This window comes from Oculina patagonica, chromosome 5, assembly GCF_052425735.1.
Source record: "Oculina patagonica isolate OP01 chromosome 5, crgOcupat, whole genome shotgun sequence".
Classification (NCBI taxonomy): domain Eukaryota; kingdom Metazoa; phylum Cnidaria; class Anthozoa; order Scleractinia; family Oculinidae; genus Oculina; species Oculina patagonica.
This window is the reverse complement of record NC_135762.1, coordinates 21,490,601-21,512,981: the sequence shown is the minus strand read 5'-3', so window position 1 is coordinate 21,512,981 and position 22,381 is coordinate 21,490,601. Positions and strand designations below refer to the sequence as shown.

The following is a 22,381-nucleotide window of genomic DNA, read 5'->3' as shown; positions in this document are numbered from 1 at the left end:
ATATATTTAGTCTATTTTGGTTCCCTGTTTATGAGCTAACTTTTATCCTTCTTACTGACTTCCTGTAAAGTACGTGTCATTGTCTCTTCTGGGTCTCGGGGCAAAGTGCTTTAAATTTTGATGACCTAACATAAAAAAACGTGTAGGGATAAAAAAAAATTCGACTCCGCTCACCGATTTTTTTCGGCCTCTAGGCCCCTCGCAAGTTAGAACTGGACATTTGGGTTCCCTTACACAAACAAACTCCTTCCATGATTTCTCCGCTGATCAAAATCCTGCATACTCAGGAATCAGTGTTGACTTGTCGAATTTTCGTAAATTCTGTGTGTAAAAAACTTCTAAATGTGATTTCAAAAGCGAAAAAACTTTCTCTGAAAGCCGTAAACGTAAAGAAGAAAGCTGAAAGTCGGTGAACTTTAAAACTGTGCTTTCAAGATGATGGAATTAAACCTTTCTCGCCTGGACTACCTGCAGGTGTGCACAAGCTATTTTAGCTTCCTTGGATACGACCAAACCAAGGCTTTACTTGACAGGGTTTGTGTAGAGCTTTTTGAGCTAAAAATATGAGATTTTTATTTCTAGGTTGGCGTTACATCTCCCAAGACGATGAAGCTGCTGTCTGGGGGAGGAAAACGGACCGCTCAGAAGGTGAAAGAGACTGAGAAATTAGGTCGTTTCTATGACAATTTTAAATGATTTATAAACAAAATTCGAATTGGATAAGCTAAATTTTGGTGTTATAACATCGTTTGTTCTCATGATTGAAATGAACAGCAGAGCAAAATTATTGAGGAAGTAGGAGTACAATCAGGCTTTGTACATGTAGCTGTTATGGTTTCCTAGTGTCAAGCCAACACATCAACACAAATCCATGCACAGTTAATAGAAAGATTTCCATATACACATAGATTCCATTTTGCAACGCGTCTGTTCAGTTATAGATGGCAGATTACTCAAAATGTGTTAAGAACAAAAAAAGTGGCCCAGGAGCCGCTAGGCGAGTGGGTCACTGATGTTAAGTTCTTACCACATTTTGACGACTTCTGTGATCTATAACTGAACAGATGCATGGCAAAATGGAATCTATTTGTTTTATAAAACAACAGAAGACTTCAGTTTTTATTTCACGATAAAGTTTTCCATAATCACAAAGCACTGTTAAACAGACTAATTTATAAACGGAATAATGGAAAATTTAAACGTCAAAGTCAACAAACACTTTATACAGCTTTCAACACTTTTTAAATCAATCACTGTTTGCTTCAAGCTTGTTGAGCCCTGGCTTTTATCTGCTAAACACCCTTTCAGGTGCGGTTTGGGAGTAGGAAGTGGGGTGGCAATGTAGAATGCAAAACAACATAAAATACAAAACAAGCCGTACAAGAGGGGCCTGTAATTGTAAAAGCTATATCTTTCTTAAAGAGCTTAACTAAATATAAGCCCATGGGATTGTATCTGGGAGGGCTAGGATTCCCGCATCCAAATTTGGGGGGGGGGGGGCTTATCTTTTGGAATTTTACAGTATTCACTTTGCCCCCTCCCTCCTCTTTTGATTTACTACTTAAAGAGTGACATCAGTTATTATATTCTATTTACTCCTTTTTCCTATAAATACAGCCTTTAACAAATGCTCAGTTTTGGTATTTCTTAATTGACTGCTAGATTGCAATAGCTGATCAGGATGGAGTACTGACATGCTTTGGAATGAAAAAGAATGCTTCCCAGGTTAGTTAAACATAACAGAGTCAAATAGAGGAGTGTTGTTGAACACTGTTCACTGCTGTTTAATAAACCTTGTAAGTCATAAGCTTGAAATATTTCTGCTCCTTACTTATCATCATAGTCACGAGGCATGGTGGCCTATTCAAAAAAACCCACATTAAATGGTTAATGTGCTGGACTCCAGATTGAGTGGTCAGGGTTTAAGCCCTCTGTTCTGTGGGCAAGTCAGTTTCCTCTTATAGTGCCTCTCTCCACCCAGGTGTAAAAATGGGTACTGGTGAATTAAATACTGGGGTAATTCTGCTACGGACTCATGCTATGGAATCTGAAGAAACGTGCCATTCTGACAGGCCACAAGGCACAAATGTAGACTTATCCTTGTGTACTTAACCTGGGAATTACATTGTAAAAGACTTAACATTCTGACATCTTTTTTTCAGGTGGCATTCAAGACACTTCCTGGATCACCAATCTCTAAGCTGCAGCTTGGTGGAATTGACGGCCCCTCTCAAGAGAAAATCTTTGTAGCATCTGGAGCTGAAGTGCGTGGTTACACTAAGAAGGGAAAACAGTTCTTGGGATTTGATACCAACTTGACAGAAAGCATCCAGTCCATGTAGGTCTCATTTTCCACTAACATTATTATATGCATATGCCCTGTTTATCTGTGGAGAACATGGGTCCCATAGCATTATTTAACTACCTGGATGGGGTGCAAGTCTGATGCAGGGTTGCTTCCTAGCGTTAAATCTGCCAGTACCCATTTAAATACTCCTGGATAGAGGGAGATACTGTGAAAGCAAAGTGTCTTGTCCAAGAAAACAGCCCAGTGACCCCAAACAAGGCTTGACCCAGACCTCTGTACGCATAAATCTGCCATGGAGTCCAGCACACTAATCACTTAATGTATCTGAGTGTGCCTTCCCACTGACTGTCACAAAACTGACCATTAGTTTTTTTTTAAAAAAATTGACATTTGATTAAAATGTTTCATTGAGTTTGTTAGAAAACGGACTATAAAACTTTATTTTGTTTTGTGGGCAGGTATGTCAGTGGAGCTGATCTTTTCCTCTGTGGAAACTACATCTACAATCATTATCGTGACTGTAAAGATGAAAACTACTTCCTGTCTGGAGATAAGATTACTGATGTTCTTTGTTTACCAACTAAAAAGTAAGATAAGTTTAAAATACTGCTGCTCATGAATCAAGTCATAAGTTGTTTTTTTAGTGGACCATTTTGTGATTGAAATGATTTGAAACAATTCCAGAAATACAGAGGTATTGGTTCCAGTTCTGGCTTGTCAAGATAGAGTCCTAAGAGTCTTACAGGTAACTTTGCAAATTACCTAGATCAGTAAAAATGTCAGTAATCTCATTATTTAGTGGTTTCTCAATCAAGTACATATACCGGTAATTGGTAAATAAAATAAAATGAAACTGCCCCAAGTAGGATTATAACCACATCCCTTTGATGACTGCAATAGTTCGGTATGATGACTACAACACCATTAGAACAACCACAATGGCTAACAGCTAGGTGAAGTGAAACTTACGTGGGATCCCTCATCAATTTCCGTCTTTCTTAAAGGGACACTGTCACAAGGATTTTAATGCTTTTTGGTAAAAAGTACTAAAATTGGCGATTAGGTCTTCTCGGTCTTCTCATACATGAAATGCACCTAGTACATCAAGATGGTGATATAAAGGAAATAATATTGTTGTTGACGGAAGAAGGGAGCCATTATAATTTTTAGGTGTTTTTCCAGTCCACATTAGCAGACAAAACTTGAAAAAATCAGCCTGACTTTTTTCACTATGTCTGAGACTGTGTGTTTCATAGCTTCTAATTCTCCCTGTATTTATACAAATCTCCATGAAATAGAATGACCTGACAAAGCTGAGGAAGTATTAGGCAGCATATAACCCTATGCTTCGTACAACCTATGAAGAGAAAAACAAAAATATAACTGCCCCAAGTGCTTATTATTTTTCTTGGCACAGTTTCATTTTGGTTTTCCCTTCATATGTTGTCCCAGGGGGGGTACTCCGGGATCCAAGTGAAGGGTATGTGCGAAGGATTTTTTTGGGGTCAAAATTTTCGATTCCGGGATTTTTTTGGGTAGGAGAATTTGGCAGGTATTTTTTGGGTGACTTGATTTAAATAGGGGATTTTTTTGGGTATTAAAATCAAACTAAAGTGCCTTGGCGCGGCCTTGGCAATTAAGGGGTAATTTGACTAGGGATTTTTTTGGGCGTTTTTTTGGTCCAGGGATTTTTTGGGGTAATGTCGGGAGACTTAGGGATTTTTTTGGGTCCTGAGTTTTGCCTCCATTGGATCATCCCTGTCACTTTGATCCCGGAGTACCCCCCCCCCCTGGGTATGTTGTATTGCAACTTATAGTTTTTAAACACAATAATTTTTTTGTAGGATTCTGATTTGCTTTATGAAGTTGAGGTTGCAGGACCCCCTCAGGTTCTTGCACTTAATAATGGTAACGGAGGTAAGTATTAATAAAACTGAGACGTTATTTTACAACAACAACAACAACAACAACAAAATTAAAGCATTTACAGCCTTGGATACATACACACCCAGGGTTTTCACTAAGTTTTGAAGTAGGAAGGCACCAAAAGGAGAGTAGAAAGGCAGAAAAGAACATTTGAAGTAAATTTCTTTATGTTCAATTTAAAAGTAGCCAGGTACTGACTCATGAGTATCCTGGTACTGGTACCCGGGTCTCGCCTTCTACCCGGGTCCTGCATTCCTCTAATGAAACCTCTGCACACCCATCCCTAGTAGTCTGAAATGTCAGCTGTCCTCTTGTCCCAACCCCCCAACAGAGGGTCGTGGGGGCTTTGGTGGGTTGGGGGGGGGGGGGGGTTGTTACAAGAGGAAAGCTGACATTAATTTCAGACTACCATCTCTAGATACAACCTATTGACGGCATGTATTTGTGTTCATTTTCAGGCCTGTCAGGAGAAGAAGTTTTATATGGGACATCTGATGGAAAAATAGGCTTGATTCAGTTAGGAAGGTAAGTTGAATATAATCTTTATATTAAGCTATCACTGGCATTACCTCAAAACAAGTAGTAAAGTAAGATGCATGTCCTATTTATATTTTCGTATTTTATAACCGCAGTTTGCATGTTTTTGGTTGAAATTGTATGCAGTCACATAAAAATTTGAAGAGTACTGTAGCAATAAGTTATATATGATGGGGTTTAAAAATCATTTTATAATAATTGTTGTAAAATTTTAAATCTCACAGGCATTCCCCAAATCACAAGTGGGAGATTCCCAATGACAAGCGGAATGGAGGTAAGTTAAAAAAAAAGAATAAAAAATGTGGTAAAACAGGCTTTAAAAATTGGCTTAAAAAACTTTTTTAACTACCAGTAAAACATTTTTAGTTAGCCTTTTTTACCAAATTTTTAGGTCTCTTAGGATTAGTCAAACACAGGCATCTACTGAAAGCCATATGATACTTGCAAATCTCACCATTTGGGAGTTGAGGACAAAAAAGTACAATCTTGTCTTTGTAAATATCAGGGCAGTGTTCTCCTAGTTTATATCAGAAGTGGCTTGGTAGCAAGTTTTACAATCATGTTAAATTGAGATGGCAACTTGTCATTGTGCAGTTCCAGAAAATATCCATACCCACCCCATGGAAGGTCATTGGAAATTCCGAGGGGGTGGGGGGTCTTGAAAGCCAAAATTTTAAAAGGAAAGTATGGAGCTTAACTGGAAATTCCAGATGAGTGGGAGGATTCAAACCCAAAAACCTTCAGTGGGAGGGGGGAAAAACAAAAAAGAGTAGTATGGATATTTTCTGGAACAACACATTACAATTTTATGAGTTTTTGATGAGGAAGTGATCTTCACATTCACCTATTTTTTTTAGTGACTATTGTTACAAAAGGCCAATATTTACAGGTCATTTCCACCCAGTACTCTGTGAGCAGCTGCCTGCCCCACACCTCTTTGCAGTACTACTTTTACAATAAACTTGTCTTTTAACATTAAAATTTCAGGTGTCTTGGCATTAGAAACATTTGACATAACAGCTGATGGCGTGCCTGATGTTCTTGTTGGACGTGATGATGGTTTGGTTGAAGTTTATGGTTTCGATGAGATGGATGAGCCAGTCCACAGATTCAAACAGGTTACTCAAGCTTTGCAAATTTGTTTTCTGTGTCATCAAGTTTCCTATTTATGGCCTCAGTGAGGAGTGTCAGGGGGGATAACCATACTAGACGGTCACATATTAAGAAATTTTTCCTTTAAAGCATCTCATGATTACAGCTTAATGGGGCTATGGCATGGTATTTTAGGTAATTCTATTTATGTCCATTAATTAAGAGCTCTAAGCTTCAAATTGGCAGAGCAAAAGTCTTTTATTGGAAAAATCGCAGCCACATAACAAACAAGGATGACTTTCGAGCATTGTAAATGACACTTTCCTACAAATTGAGATAAACTTGAAAAATGTCGGGCCGACGTTTTTCAAGTGAACCCAAACGCCATCTGTTTTAATCTTCTTGAATTTTGCCCATCCATGCCCTTTTTGGACTTTCTGTGTTTCTTTTGAGTTCTTCTACAGTTTTAAGCCGTTTTTGTGATATTTCAGTTAATTCTAATTGACCAGTTGGTCGATCAGTGCCGAAATTGCCTAAAATTGCGTGACATAGTCCCTTAAAGACAAAGATGAATGGCTGAGCTCATAAAGAGATGCATGCTTTGAATCCATGCTTTGTTTTATTCTTGTGATGTGAAGAAAAATTCTTAACACACGTCACTTGAATGTGTTTTACATGGTACACAGCTAGATGGCAATTCAAAAGTTAGTCCCTCTAGCTCTGTAAGATAGTGTAGTGAGTAAGCCAAAGACTGATTCAAGCAAAAGTGGAAGTACATAGTGGACCTTATTTCCACTGCCATCTTCCACTCACTCCTGCTGCCTTGCGCTTGCTCACTTACTAGTGGTTTGCACAAAATGTGTAATGGACCCTCTGTATAAGGTGTCTTTTCCATGATTTATAATAGTCTCTGATTTGATTCCAGGCCATGAGTGAGAGCATCACCTCAGTTTGTGGTGGTTGTGTGAGTTCCTCTGGGTATGACGAGATAGTGGCAGCTACATATGCTGGGTGGGTGGTGGGTCTCACTACAGAGCCTCAACAGAAGGAGGCAGGACCCACAACGGCATCACAAGAACCCATCAGTGATGAAGTGCAGGCAAAAATAGACAACCTTAGGTAGGTAAAAGGTAAAGCCTGCTGTCGAGCCAAGTAGCTCATCAGGCAGGAGCTTATCCTGGTTTCTGTAGCATTGTTAACGGCTAGAAGTAATTCTACTCCCCCCTGGATGGGATGCTAGTCCATCACAGGGTTACATCCCCCCCCCCCCAGCAGTAAACTTGCAAGTACCCATTTATACACCTGGGTGGAGAGAGGCACTCTGAGAGTTACCTAAGAACACAATGTAGTGCCCCGGCCAGGGCTCGAACCCAGACCGCTCGATCCGGAGTTTGACCCACTAACCGTTAGGTCACTGTGCCACCCTTTAGTTAGTAAATTATCTAATTTATGTTATATTGCAGAACCTAGTATAGAGAATGTTTCTACAAGGTAGAGTAAACAAACTGCTCTTTTAAGGTGAAGAAATATTACTTGCAGTTGTTTGTGAAATCTTCAGTTTCATTGGTAGGGCTTTATTGGTCAGGACCATGCTCAAATCCCATTGAAGCCCTGAATTTTCTTCAGGTGTCTTTAATACCTACGTATTGCTTAAATTGCAGTCAAATACAAGTAAGGTTATTGGTAGTTTCTTAAAAACACAATGTCTCTGTTTTTTAACCTTTTTTGTTCCAAGTTTAAAATATTAATTTTCCTTACTGGTTAACACTACGCATTTCTTTTAATGTGTTGTTCCAAAAGAAAAACTATACCCCTCCCACAGACCACGGAAGGTATTTTGATTTGAATCCCCCCACCCCACTGGAAATTCCAGGTAAAAAGGCCCCATACTTACCCTTACAAATCTTGGCTTATGAGACCCCCCACCCCCTCAGAATTTCCAATGACCTTCCATGGGGTGGGTATGGATATTTTCTGGAACTGCGCAATGTTAGTTGTGAGAAATTATTTACTGATATTCTCATCATATGTCTTCTTTACAACAATTGATAATCTTTAACTTCTTAGGCTAGAGATTGAAACCATTCAACAGAAAGTGTTAAAAGAACGGGAAAAGTACCAGTACACTGCACACTCTGCAAGTGCCCTGTCAGCAATTCCTCAGTTTGCAATCAATGACAAGTTTGCACTGAACAGAGATGATGCTAGTTACACACTGAGCATTGAAGTCCAGATTCCCATTGACAATGTCTTATTACAGGTTGGTTTATGTGATTATCCCGGAACTGCACCCGCTGGGGGGTACTCCTCCAAATTAACCATATGGGTATGCCCCCCCCCCCAACAGGGTTGTAAATTTGGCCTCCTGATCTAGAATGGGGTATCCATTTTAGAGACGATTCCTAGAATTATGGGGTATGATATTCCGAAAGAATGAAAATAAAAAACTATCAGCAGCCAAAACAGGGTGTGCACCATGCTTTTGCACTGTCATGGGGATTTTAATGCTTTTCGGTAAAAAGTACTAAAATTGGCGAATAGGCTTTCTCGGACATGAAATGCACCTAGTACATCAAGATGAAGATATAAAGTAAAATGTTGTTGAAGGAAGAAGAGAGCCATAATAATTTTTAGGTGTTTTTCCAGTCCACAAGAACAAAACTTGAAAAAATCAGCCTGATTTTTTCAAGTTGAGATCTAAAGTTCCTGATGGCATCACAATTATAACACTCGTTTGTCGCTTCAGTACACTTGTATGGTGATTTTTAACAAAATTGTACCACTATTGGTAGTTTCCATATGTCTTTAGGCTCTTGAGTTTTTGAAGTGAAACTGGTGTCAGTGTCCCTTTTACAAAGTTTGTTGTTGATTTTCGAAACTTTCGACAACTGATGAATTCTATTACAAAAGGCCAATCAAAATTTGAGGGAGCTTTAGTTTTTAGGGGGGGGGGGTATTTTTTTATGGTGGTTGAATGTCCAGATGTTCATTCATTATTAATTTTATTATTTGTGCTATTGTTATAGAGTGACGTACCCATTGATCTTTTGGATGTGGACAAGAACTCTGCTGTAGTCAGCTACAGTGCTTGTGATATTGAGGTAAATGGTGCTCCCTATACATCTGTTCTTCAGCTTTTGTAGTACTGTTTTTGGAATGAAACGATGTTTCAACTGTAGAACTTAACTGCTACCTCTGCTGTGCAAGTTCCTACTACTCCTAGGTTACCCCTTAGCATTTTGCCAGATTGCCAAGCAATTTGTTAGTACCCATTTGAACACCTTATTTATCTTTCAGAATGGGAATTTTCTTCTGGCAACTTACAGATGTCAAGCAAACACAACAAGACTGGAATTGAAGGTTGGGAAGTTTAAAAATAGAGTAAAAATTTTACAAAAAAACATGTATGGTTTTTTGAATGGTAAATTGGGTAAATCCCATTTTTAAAACCATTCATGGATATTCCGAATTCTTCCCATGAATGTTTTTAAATGAATAAACAGTAATGGATTTTAGGTATTTACTATGATGGGATTTATCAAAATCACATCAATGTAAATTAAATTTCCCATCATGGTTAAACAAGATTTACCATTTTGGAAAATCAAGGTAACACATGATGGGTTTATGAAGAAATACATTCATGTTATCTTATTTTCCATCATGGTTTATAAACATTTACCATTTTGGAATATCAAGGTAACACAGGATGGGTTTATGAAGAAATACATTCATGTTATCTTATTTTCCATCATGGTTTATAAACATTTACCATTTTGGAAAATCAAGGTAACACAGGATGGGTTTATGAAGAAATACATTCATGTTATCTTATTTTCCATCATGGTTTATGATCATTTACCATTTTGGAATATCAAGGTAACACAGGATGGATTTATGAAGAAATACATTCATGTTATCTTATTTTCCATCATGGTTTATAATCATTTACCATTTTGGAATATCAAGGTAACACAGGATGGGTTTATGAAGAAATACATTCATGTTATCTTATTTTCCATCATGGTTTATAATCATTTACCATTTTGGAATATCAAGGTAACACAGGATGGGTTTATGAAGAAATACATTCATGTTATCTTATTTTCCATCATGGTTTATAATCATTTACCATTTTGGAATATCAAGGTAACACAGGATGGGTTTATGAAGAAATACATTCATGTTATCTTATTTTCCATCATGGTTTATAAACATTTACCATTTTGGAAAATCAAGGTAACACAGGATGGGTTTATCAATATACACATTCATGTTTTGTAACTTTCCATCATGGTTTATTAACATTTACCATTGTAGAAAATCAAGGTAACACAGGATGGGTTTATCAATATACACATTCACGTTTTGAAACTTTCCATCGTGGTTTATTAACATTTACCATTATTGAATGTCAAGATAACACAGCATGGGTTTCTGGACAGGAGAAAATCATATTTGCCAACATTTCATCGTGGTTTACTGCTGCTAATATTTTGCCATTGTAAGACATGAATGTCAGTGGTGTCACTATTTTTTGAATTACTCAACTATTTCATATTGTTTTCTTTTTTCAGAAGATAGGAGTTTCACTGACTTATTGAATATCACAGAAGCTAACAAGAACAATCAACTGTTCTATTTAATGAAATAAAAAAGAAAAAATCTTCATTGTACATAATTTCCTTAACAAATTGTTACATAACTTGCAGTCATCAACAACACAACATGGGTTATACTTTTTGGCAAGTGAAACCTAAAAAGCCTTTCTTCGACTATATCTGCCCGTTCAATAGGCTTTAAATCCTTTGCAGCATTAATGAGAACAATTTCATTTTCAAGCAGATACATGTTCACTGCAACAATCTGGGCTGCCTTTTCTTTCTCAAGGTTTTGAGACTCCCTTGCAGGTTTCAACACATACTTCGTAATGCAAGAGATGAGCTGTTTTCTTGTTGTGTGGTTCGGCTTGGCATTGCTCCCATTTGTGTGCGAGAAGCTGTTATGTTTGCCACATTTTTGTAAATCCTATGGCATTAAAGGCAACTTGGACAATGGCTTTAGCCGTGGCCATGGGTACTTGTCTCTGTGGATTATGAAAAAAGCGTTTTTAACCAAAGCACAAGCTTTATGGCATTTAATGTTTCAGATGTCCTCTTATTCATTAGGGTCTAATGAGGACATAATTTTAGCATGCAATATTTCTTGTTGAATGTCTGTAAGCTTTCATGCAGCCAGTCTATTTTGAATATTCTCCCGCTAAGAATGTGATAATTGAAAGGTAAGACTCCATACATTGTATATGGAAATCTTGTCAACTGTTGAGTTTGAAATCAATGGCATACCAGTGATGACAAATATAACAGAGAATTCAAGGCGTTAAATCCTCTTGCCATCAATTTTATTGTTCTACACGATTAGAAAGAAGACCAAAAAAATCAATACAAAAGATGACGAAACGATGGCATTTCAGAGCTCATTAATGAGCATAATTTGTAAAATAACAGCAAAGGTTTTGAGAAGAATTTTGGAGCCAAAACTTTTACCAAGCTAACAAAGAAACACAAAATGCCAAATATAAGAAATGAAACGATAGAGGATTCCTTTCAACATTTATTCTAAAGATTTGTTTTATAGAGTATACAATCATTTGGAAGGTTTTTAATTTATAAGTTCATTTGGTCACTTTACTTATCAGCAAATTTAAGCACAGAGAGAAAGTGATTAGCCGTGCTTCGTTTGTGTGACTGATAAAAGCTTAGTACGTTCTTGCTGTGAAAACTCTCAATATTCAATGATCTGCTAAGCGGTGAAACACCTTTTCCAATAAAGAAAAAACTGGGTAGAACAACTTTCTCTCCTGGTCAGTTTATACTTATGCCCTTTAGTTTTTACTTGACAAAGGCTGGGCAAAATCAAAACACACCTGAATTTCTCAGCTACTTCTTCATCGTATTTTTCGCGTATCTTCTCAGCAACTTTGTGGATGGTCCACTTAGAAGAATCCATTGAAGAATTACTGGACTTAGAAGAATCCACAATGACCTAATAACTCCATTTTTCACACAGTTACAGACTACAGAGCAGAAACACAAAAGAGCAAGGCAAAAAACTGCTAGCAGCAAGGATCAAAGATCTCTTCGAGATATCGACTTTTTTTGCATGAGGTTAGTATGAGTAGAAGGTTTATCCTGGGCATTGTTGTTCGAACATATCATGGAAGAATTCAAACGTCTTTCAGTTCAAGCATTTTTTATTTTCGCGGAGTAAATGCTGTATTTGTCAGTCGCGACGACTGGGTGCTTTGCGACTCATATACTTTGGCTTGGTTAAAAAAGGTAAGCTTTGACGTTTGCCTTTAACATGTTTAATCGAAATAGTCGTTTCCTTTCGAGTTAGAAAGATTTCTACTCGGCCTAATGCAGAAAAATAACGCCTGATCGCAGGTTAGGTTACGCACGACAGAGTTACCTTTTGTCTCGTCACGCAATCTTAACCCCACACTGAGAAGTAAATTTTCGTTTGGATATTACCAAAAGCCGCTTCTCCTCGCGTTATTCTTTACCTTACAGCTACACATGCCATTTCTAACGACTACATTTCCAGCAAAACAGTTGCTGTTATTTTTCTAATTGCGATCGATGCATTTACTTCTGAACAGAAGAAACGTTTAACGTTTACTTACTACTTCCACCGGAAGTAATTTCACAACAGGCTACAAAAACACTTATAAATATCACTTAACACATTTAATGATGTTGCAATTAGCGAAGCGCACTAATGACGTCACAGAATTTGACCCCCGGTGTGAGTCAAAATTCAAACAAACAAACCGCTCTCTGTAAGAGCAATATATGGTTGGCGGGCACTTTGGAGGCATATTTAGCGATTGTTTCACAAAACCATGGCCAGATTGGCTCGGATTTCGAGAGAAAGCCTTACCTGTGCAACGTAGAAAGCTCAAACCGTGGTTTGAAACAAAAGGTTTGTCAAACAGAGCGATTATTCAATAAATGTGTAAAATGTTTTACTCTCAGTTATTGAATGGATTATAAAGGCCCGATTTGCTGCCGGGATTTGCTGAAAGAAAACATTTATTTTTATGAGAAATGCAAAACGTTTACACTGTTCTTAGTGGCACATTTTCCAACACAACAGAGCTAACCTCAGATTTATGCCACCACAAAATTACACAAAGAAACGCTCGTCCGATCGGTCCCCTTGCCTGACCCGAATATTTTAAGAGGTCAATTTCGTTACACAATTATCGCGGCAAATACTATTTAATATACACTGATCGAGCTCGGCAGCTGTAGCTGCAGTCTGTTATAGTAATGGGGATAAATAACAGCTTTATTAAAATCAAACCCGCTGTCAATTCCATTAGAAAGGCATTTGAATAGCATAATATTTTCGCCCTCTATCTATCATGTGTCGAAACAGATCGGATGACCGGCGATCAGTGCCGTCAAATTCGGGAAGAATTCTGAATTTCTTGCAACCGACGATCTTTCCGGTGCCTAAATAAAGCAATCCTTCGCAATTATATAATTTGATAGTAATTTGCTATCCGCCGCTTAAATTTCTCGGCAGCCTGAATAATTTTGCACTGGGAATCAAGGTGTTATTGCCGGATCTTCGACTAATAAATTCAATTTTGGGCCATTTTTTGGATACCTTCAATCTGTTTTCACTTACTAAAGCAAAAATGTTTGGAATCTCTCATTTTTCGAGCCTTTCGAGAATCTCGGCCTCAAATTGTGTCGGTCCCCTCCATACAAAGCCTTTGCCCAAACTAAAATTGTTGTCCGACTCACGCAGAGGGGGGGGGACTCAACTCAGCAGACTCAGCAGAAATAATCAATTGTCACGAAATGAGTTCCCTTTGGTTAACTATTAGCAACGTTTTAGTGTGTGAAAGACTTGTACGAGTACAAATTTGCGTTGTTAATCGTTTTAGGTTAAATTAATATTAGCGCCTAAAGACTTGTACTAGTAAAAATTGCGTTCTTAATCGTTTTAAACTTCACTGTCTTCGAGCGCTGAACCGCTTACATTCTTAATTGGTTATGTGACGTAAGATTTGGGCTACTCACGTTTTTGATTCTTATATAATGTTTGTAAATTTGACAAGTCACGTTTTTTCTACAAGAACGGAAGTGCTGAAGCACAATTGTGCAACTCAGCAGAAATAATCAATTGTCACGGAATGAGTTCCCTTTGGTTAACTATTGGCAACGTTTTAGTGTGTGAAAGACTTGTACGAGTACAAATTTGCGTTGTTAATCGTTTTAGGTTAAATTAATATTAGCGCCTAAAGACTTGTACTAGTAAAAATTGCGTTCTTAATCGTTTTAAACTTCACTGCCTTTGAGCGTTGAACCGCTTACATTCTTAATTGGTTATGTGACGTAAGATTTGGGCTACTCACGTTTTTGATTCTTATATAATGTTTGTAAATTTGACAAGTCACGTTTTTTCTACAAGAACGGAAGTGCTGAAGCACAACTATAGAGTGACACTTACAAGTCACGCGCTTTGACCACCCACAGCGGAAAGTATTCCCTTGAGAGTTAACAAGAATGCGATTAGGTGTTTAACATGTACCGTAATTACTTTTGTAACGTATAACGTAAGTAATGTAGTATGTTTGTGTAACATAATATAATGTACTGTGTAATGTAATATATGTAGGGTTAAACAAATGTAATGTACTGTAGTGTAAATCTTCTAAAGCATTAAAGTATAAAAAAAAGAAAAAAAAAAAAAAAAAAAAAAAAAAAAAAAAAAAAAACAAGAATGCGATCCCTTCCGGTTCAGATTTGAGTCCACTAAACGCTATTCTCCTCATTTTTGCTTGTAAACAAGCAAAAAAAGTCGAAAAAATGGCGCGAAATCCGTTGCATGTACAACCAACATGCCAAATATAGACATACTCGTTCCCAGACTCTTGTCGGTTTTACAGCAACTCGATTTCCCATTAATGGGATTTCATCATTTCACATGATTGAATGTGCTGCCAAATTCACATGAATGTATTTTAATATTTTCCCATCAATGGGTTCTCTATAATATACTGTCATGGAATTTTAAATACACATTACTGGTGTTTGCAAGTCGATTTCCATTAATGGGATTTTTACCATTTTACATAATGGAATGTACTGCCAAATTCACATGAATGTATTTTAATATTTTCCCATCAATGGGTTCTCTATAATATACTGTCATGGAATTTTAAATACACATTACTGGTGTTTGCAAGTTAATTTCCATTAATGGGATTTTTATCATTTTACATGATGGAATGTGCTATTAAATTCACATGAATGTATTTGAATATTTTCCCATTAATGGATTCTCTATAATATACTGTCATGGAATTTTAAATACACATTACTGGTGTTTGCAAGTTAATTTCCATTAATGGGATTTTTATCATTTTACATGATGGAATGTGCTATTAAATTCACATGAATGTATTTTAATATTTTCCCATCAATGGGTTCTCTATAATATACTGTCATGGAATTTTAAATACACATTACTGGTGTTTGCAAGTTAATTTCCATTAATGGGATTTTTATCATTTTACATGATGGAATGTGCTATTAAATTCACATGAATGTATTTGAATATTTTCCCATTAATGGATTCTCTATAATATACTGTCATGGAATTTTAAATTCACATTACTGGTGTTTGCAAGTCGATTTCCATTAATGGGATTTTTACCATTTTACATAATGGAATGTACTGCCAAATTCACATGAATGTATTTTAATATTTTCCCATCAATGGGTTCTCTATAATATACTGTCATGGAATTTTAAATACACATTACTGGTGTTTGCAAGTTAATTTCCATTAATGGGATTTTTATCATTTTACATGATGGAATGTACTGCCAAATTCACATGAATGTATTTTAATATTTTCCCATCAATGGATTCTCTATAATATACTGTCATGGAATTTTAAATTCACATTACTGGTGTTTGCAAGTCGATTTCCATTAATGGGATTTCATCATTTCTCAAGATGGAATGTGCCACTAAATTCACATGAATGTATTTAAATAATTTCCCATCAGTGGGTTCTGTATAAAATACTGTCATGGGATTTCAAATACACATTTCATTTGTTTTCGTGTTGATTCCCATTAATGGGATTTCATTACTTCACATGATGGAATGTACTGCCAAATTCACATGAATGTGTTTGAATATTTTCCCATCAATGTTTTCTCTATAAAATACTGTCATGGGATTTCAAATAAACATTACTGGTGTTATCAAAGTTAATTTCCATCAATGGGATTTTGTGAACTTACATACAAAAGGCTAAATTTACATTAATGGGAACTGTTTACTCCATTGCTTCTTTGTAAAATTCCCATTAATGGGAATTTGGCAAGGATGTGATTTAGCTAATTACCATTATGGGTTTTAAAAATAACATTAATGGCTTTTTGTAAAATTTTCCTGTGTATGAGGGGGACTTTGGGGTTTTCGGTTTCTTGGTGACTTCTTCAGTTTTGGGGTTTTCCTTGTTTTTTAGCAGTTTGGTTTTCAGTTTCCAGCAAACATACTAGTTAGCGTTTTTTTGGATTTGGTATTTGCTGTGGTTTCCGGTTTTTCCAATTAATTTTGGTTTACAGTTTCTCTGAGATCATGCCGGTAGAAAAAATACCTGCTTTTATGTTTAAAATGAAAGTCAGAGCAGTGTAATTTAGCACAAAAATGTCAATTAAAAAATTCCTTTCTTCCTCTTTCAAAATCTCTAGGTACCAATTAAGGTAAGAACGTCGCAATTTGGAATGTTATGTTCGGTTTTTTGGTTTTCGGTTTTGATCAAAATTGACTTTGGTTTTTCGGTTTTGCATGATTTTTTGTGCAGTTTTTCGGTTTCTTACACGTACCAATGCCCCCCTCTTGTATGATACTGGTAGAGATTTGAACAAAAAATGTTTTCTACTGATAGATAAAACAGCTGAAATTTTGTGTATAATTAGTAACACTTTGTCAGAATAGACATAGCTACCTATGACATGTACATAGTAATGGCAAAGCGTCTGCAGGATACATCGATATTCAAGTTTGCAAAACACAACTCTCCTGCAAAGCTCTAGTCAAGAGATGTCTGTTTTAGTGGTGTACTAGGAAGTTATGGTCATGTGGTTAATTTTGAAGTGGTGCACGTTGTCTACATAATTTATATTAAATTTATTTCAGATCAGGTCAATAGAAGGGCAGTATGGCACTTTACAAGCATACATTACACCAAGGATTCAACCCAAGACTTGCCAAGTGCGACAATACAGCATCAAACCCCTGTCACTACACCAAAGGACTCATGTGTTTGATGAATCAAAGTAAGACATCACACAATGTCTGACACAGTGATCGATCGATAGGTTTCCTCTCCAGTTCTCATTGTTTGCACTGCAGTGAACTGCCATAAGTTATATGTAAAGCGCATTAAGCCCAACTGGCTCATAGCTCTCAGTGCTTAACTTGTCTCTGGTTTCTACAGCATAAAGTGGCTAGGGGTATTTCTAACCCCCACCCCCACCCCCTCCTCCCCTGGAGGATGCTACACCATCAAAGGATTACTCCGCCAGCATTAAATTTGCTGGTAACCATTTATACACCTGGGTGAACAAAGGCACTATGTTTTACATTGATGAATTATTGTTGAGTTTTAGAATTTAATTTAAGTTCTTTTATTCTTTGACAAGCCACAGCAAATAAAGGATTTAACCAAGATCCAGATTTATTGGAGTCAAAAAAAGTTCATCCCCTTTAAAATAATATCAACTGACTTAGGCCATCTATGCTGTTTTGTTTATTGTTAACAGGCCAATGAACTCGCTGAAGTTAATGGGTCATTTCAGTCTTGCTGAAGTTCACTCCTGGGTCAGTTTTTGTCTTCCTGAGGTTCCTGACAGGTTAGTAGAGGCCTTTGAGTCATTATATATATTCTCCAAATAACCAGCATAGTTCCAGGCAGGTCTCCTTATTTCCTCGATAAATTATTTGCAGGCGATGGCAATATTATAGAAGGGGATGACTGATTTGGCCTTGCTTAAAGTTGTGCACATGTAATTTTTGGATTTCCAAAATATGCCAGATTGGGAATTGACTAAAAATTTTGAACTCTGTCTGTTTTGAAGTTGGGATTGGGGATCCTAAAAAGTCTGGATCACGTGGATCTTTGGATCTTTTGGAGTTTCTTTTCGTCCTTTTGTTATCATTTTATTCATTTTGACTGCAATGCCCCCCTTTATTTATTTACCAAAGTGTATAGTTGCATAATGTCCATGTTTTACAAAATGCTGCAAAGCAATGTTACCTTAGCTAATGAAGGAAATGTATATATATAGAGGAAACTTCGAAAAAAAAAATTGGCTAGTTTCCAACTGACAGTTTTAAAATTTTGTTGGCTCTAGATCGATCTCCAAAAGATAGAATACTCAACTGAAGCTAAATATTTTTTTTGTGGTTTCCACTTTTAACAGTTTTTTTTTTATTGCAGAACTCCAGCTGGGGAACAAGTGAGCTTCCATTTTCTGTCAACATTTCTTGATACACAGCTGGACTGTCAGTACAAGTAAGCAAATTCTTTAGCCACCTTACCACTCCCAAAGGTTTCCCATGAAATCTTCTTGAACTCTCAAGTCAGTCTAACATAACCCATTTGTTCCTCTCTAGGAAAGGAGAAGCCATTTTCAAATCAGACAACATCTCAACCATATCAATTCTCAAAGATGTTCTCACCAAAGAAGCAACTAAAAGAAAAATCAACCTCAATATTTCATATGGTTTGTCAACCTCTGTATCATATTAGTTGTAATGTTTTTCATCTTTTTTGGGGAGTTAAAAGGGGCTTTCTTCATGTCACAAAGTTTGAACAAGTTTCAACTGTCTTTCTTGAGAAAATCCCTTGCAAAATAAGGTAATATTTTTCAACATTACCCAACAGACAAAAATAAGCGATCGCTCCACTCTCCATGACTGATTGTTCCCTTCCAGCTGTGACAATGTATTTTTGGTAAGAAAATAAGAAAGACCACTGGTCAATGCTAATAAATAATTTAGATTAAAACAATGTTTGCTTTTTAGATCTCAATGAAGATTCTGTGGTCCACACGCTCAACCTCATTCATCCCAAGCTGGAGTATCAACTGTTATTAGCCAAAAAGGTCCAGCTTATAGAAGGGCTCAAGGTTAGTGCTTGTTACTTAGCCCTGTCTTAAGCAGCCGTTATCACCGTAGCATTTCACTCTGTACGCAAATGTAACACAACACAAACTGAACCTGAACATTGAGTAAAGTTAGCTGCAACGGGTGCTACAATGGGTGTTACGGCCCTTAAATATGCATATATATGACAGCCCTGTCAATAAGCATAATTTAAAATTCACCCTATAAACAAGATAATACTAAAAGTGAAAGGATCATGTAAAATTACATGTTGAACACTCTTATTGCTTAATTAGGTTATACCTCAGTCTGTAACAATTATTTTCTCTTTTCAGGAACTGCAGGTGCATGAGAATGACATTGGATTTTTTGCTCCAGAATACCAAAAGATTCTGGGTAAGGGAAACAGCCACTTACAAAAAATGTAACTTAGTTTTTACTTAGTTAATGAAGTACTGAATGATGTCATTCAGTTTTTTTGGGTTGTGTCCAGATCAATGAGATAGCAGAAAAAGCAAAAAATGAAGCAAAATTAGCTCCAAAAAAATTAATGTTATTAGTTGATTAGTATTTCCAAAGCTATTTTAACCCCTGCTTCAATCGTGTTATAATATTTCTTTAACTTAAATTATACTTTGCAATTTTTTTGGAAAACAGAGTGGCTGAAATCATGATGCCTGCTTATAGTCTAATATATATAATTTATTTTATCTGACTGTTCAGATGATGCAGAAAATCTTCAAGCAGAATACAAGAAGCAGCCTTGCCATTTGGAAAGACTTTATGGTATCCTTATAATGATTAATGCTTACCCAGTTAGTTTTCTGATGTGGGGCACTTGAGGCCCGGGACTTTGGGGTTTTCGGTTTCTCGGTTTTGGCCATTTTTTAGATTGGTTTTTCGTTTTTGCAACAAAAAACCGCGGTTTTTCGGTTTTGGTGTCTTCTTTGGTTTTCGGGTTTTCCTTCTATTAGCATATGGTTTTCGGTTTCCGGTAAAAATACTAGCGGTTTTTCGGATTTGGTATTATGCTCTGGTTTCCGATTTTTCCAATTTGGTTAACAGTTTCTCTGAGATCATGCTGGTAGAAAGAAAACCTGCTTTTATGTTTAAATTGCAAGTGAGAGCAGTATAATCTAGCATGTTAATGAACAAAAATGTCAAGACTCTTTAAAAACCCTTTTTTCCCTTTTTTCAAACTCTCGAGGTACCAATTAAGGTTACAGCTTCAGAATTTGGAATGTTATGTTCGGTTTTCGGTTTTGATCGAAATTCACTTCGGTTTTTCGGTTTTGTATGATTTTTTGTGCGGTTTTTCGGTTTCTTACAGGCCCCAATGCCCCCCTCGATATAAGATTGTTTAATAATAAACTTTTTTTTTTCAGAGGGAAGGTGAAAGGTTTAATTTCCTGTAGGAGATTAGAGTCTGCGGCTCTTTGTAGCCTGGGTAGCTAGCAAGATTGTGCATAATTTGCTTTACTGAGGCCCTGCCAGAGTAAATTCCGACAAGCGACACGGTGCAAAAAGTAACAACAGCACATAAAATAAAATTGCTAAACATCCTTTTTTGGAAAAACGTAAATTCCAACAAGGACAAGCAATTGTCCTTCAATTCAACTACTGACAGCCACATGGGAAGTTTAAATTTAGACAAGCGACGCAGGATTTCCCCTGGCAGGGCCCCTATACTATGATAAATGCACGCATGTACAAGTTTTGATAATTTTCTTGTATGATAGTTGTAGCTTACTATATTTTTCTTAACAAATGTCAGGTATGATAACTGATCTCTACATCGACAAGTTTAAATTCAAGGTGAGCAATTGTTCAATTGTTTGTACAAAATAGCTTTCTATGTATTCATTCTTACAAAACAAATTCTGTAGTGCAATCTAAAATTATTATAAATAGAGTACTAGCTGCTTGGAATAACCGTAGGAGGCACAGATCCAGACCGGTTTCCACAATTTCACAGAAAACGGTCAACCCCTTGTCTGAGTAACTCAAAATACATGGAAATGACACTTCAGGGAATCAATATCTAAAAGTTTTCCTGGGGGAGCATATCCTTCCGACTCCCAACAGGCTTGCGCCTTTGGCGCCTGTGTTATCGGGACACAGTCACCATTTTTCTGGATTCGCACCTGCATAGGGGCTTGTGGAGCCATCAAGCTCAAAACAGTAACAAAATGTTATTACAGGTGCTCTACTTGCTAACTACCAGGCATCATTTATTCAATATTTCATGTACCGGTACTTGAATTTGGTGTTAGTTGATGATGATTTTTGTTCTTCTCGTCACCTGTCTGATTGCCATTGTATTAATATTGTAAGGAGGAATAGGTTATTATTGATCACTGTTGTGAATTTATTTTAGGGGATGAATGTGAAAAACAAAGTTCCCATTCTCCTTGAGGTGCTGGACAACTATGACCTACAGAATCTTGTGGACTTCTTTGAAGCAGCATAATATTGTTCACAATGCAGGCTTCCTGTCATCGCAAGGAGTCAATGTGACCATTGACAAGCAGAAATCTCTTTTAAAAAGTCTCTGTTTTAGCCATGCATGCACTTTCTAATTAAAAAACTGGTGCAATGTTAAGTAATGTTTCAATCCAGGAGCTAGAAGCACCTAGACAGCTCATTCCCACTGGATCTCAACTCTGATTTCTGTAGTGTAAAGTGACTATATTTCCTAGTGAGCAAAAAACACCAAACATTTTTATAAAATGCACAGAAAAGCTAAAAAAACTTTAAACCCCGCATCAGTAATGTTGGTAATGCAAGGAAAAAGTTAATTCCGTGGGAAAGTGGTTGTCTTTGTGCTCTAACGATCTAACGGCTGTGTTAGGTTCAAAAGGTATTGTGGTAAAATGTACAGCCACCATCTTTTTCCATACAGTGGATTGCATTATGCTCTTGGGCAAGGCACTTTACTCTCGTAGTGCCTCTCTACACCCAGGTGTATAAATGGGTATAGTGAATTTAATGCTGGGGCTAACCTACAATGGACTAACATCCCATTCAGGGGGAATAGACTGAAATACCGGTACTCCTAGTAACTTTATGCTAACAAAAACTGAGAAAAGCTCCAGGACACTAGCTAGGCTCAACCATAGACTTTACCCCCTTACCCCCTTCTCTAACAAGATTCCTCTGGAAGTTCAATTTTGTAGCACGACAAGTGCATTTGTCTAAAGTAGATTATTTATTGCTTAAAAATGTAATTTATGTACATAGAAGTGAGCTTTGTTAATTTCTCTGTGTCAAAAATATAATTTGCCTGAATATTGTAAGTTCAAGACAGGCAATT

General features: G+C 36.8%; 1 protein-coding gene across 1 annotated transcript; it reads left to right on the top strand.

The window, feature by feature from the left end:
* Positions 1-225: 225 nt before the first annotated feature.
* LOC144653264 (BBSome complex member BBS7-like) lies at positions 226-22,147 on the top strand. The gene is made up of 23 exons (XM_078513217.1): positions 226-474; positions 583-648; positions 1,663-1,725; positions 2,163-2,338; positions 2,767-2,895; positions 2,993-3,053; positions 4,153-4,225; positions 4,693-4,759; positions 4,996-5,045; positions 5,759-5,889; positions 6,789-6,982; positions 7,931-8,123; positions 8,890-8,964; positions 9,161-9,223; positions 17,098-17,237; positions 17,724-17,813; positions 18,401-18,475; positions 18,577-18,686; positions 18,988-19,091; positions 19,404-19,464; positions 19,792-19,854; positions 20,843-20,883; positions 21,446-22,147. The coding sequence occupies exons 1-23, from the start codon at positions 436-438 to the stop codon at positions 21,536-21,538; spliced, it is 2,157 nt and encodes a 718-aa protein (XP_078369343.1). The 5' UTR covers positions 226-435; the 3' UTR covers positions 21,539-22,147.
* The last annotated feature ends 234 nt before the right edge of the window (positions 22,148-22,381 follow it).

What these genes read in the sequence shown, in the direction of transcription:
- LOC144653264 (XM_078513217.1), top strand. Translation starts at nt 436, where the DNA reads ATGATGGAATTAAACCTTTCTCGCCTGGACTACCTGCAG. An exon ending in CAACAAGACTGGAATTGAAG is followed by an intron (nt 9,224 to 17,097) that starts GTTGGGAAGTTT and finishes AATTTATTTCAG; the next exon opens with ATCAGGTCAATAGAAGGGCA. An exon ending in AGAATACCAAAAGATTCTGG is followed by an intron (nt 19,465 to 19,791) that starts GTAAGGGAAACA and finishes CTGACTGTTCAG; the next exon opens with ATGATGCAGAAAATCTTCAA.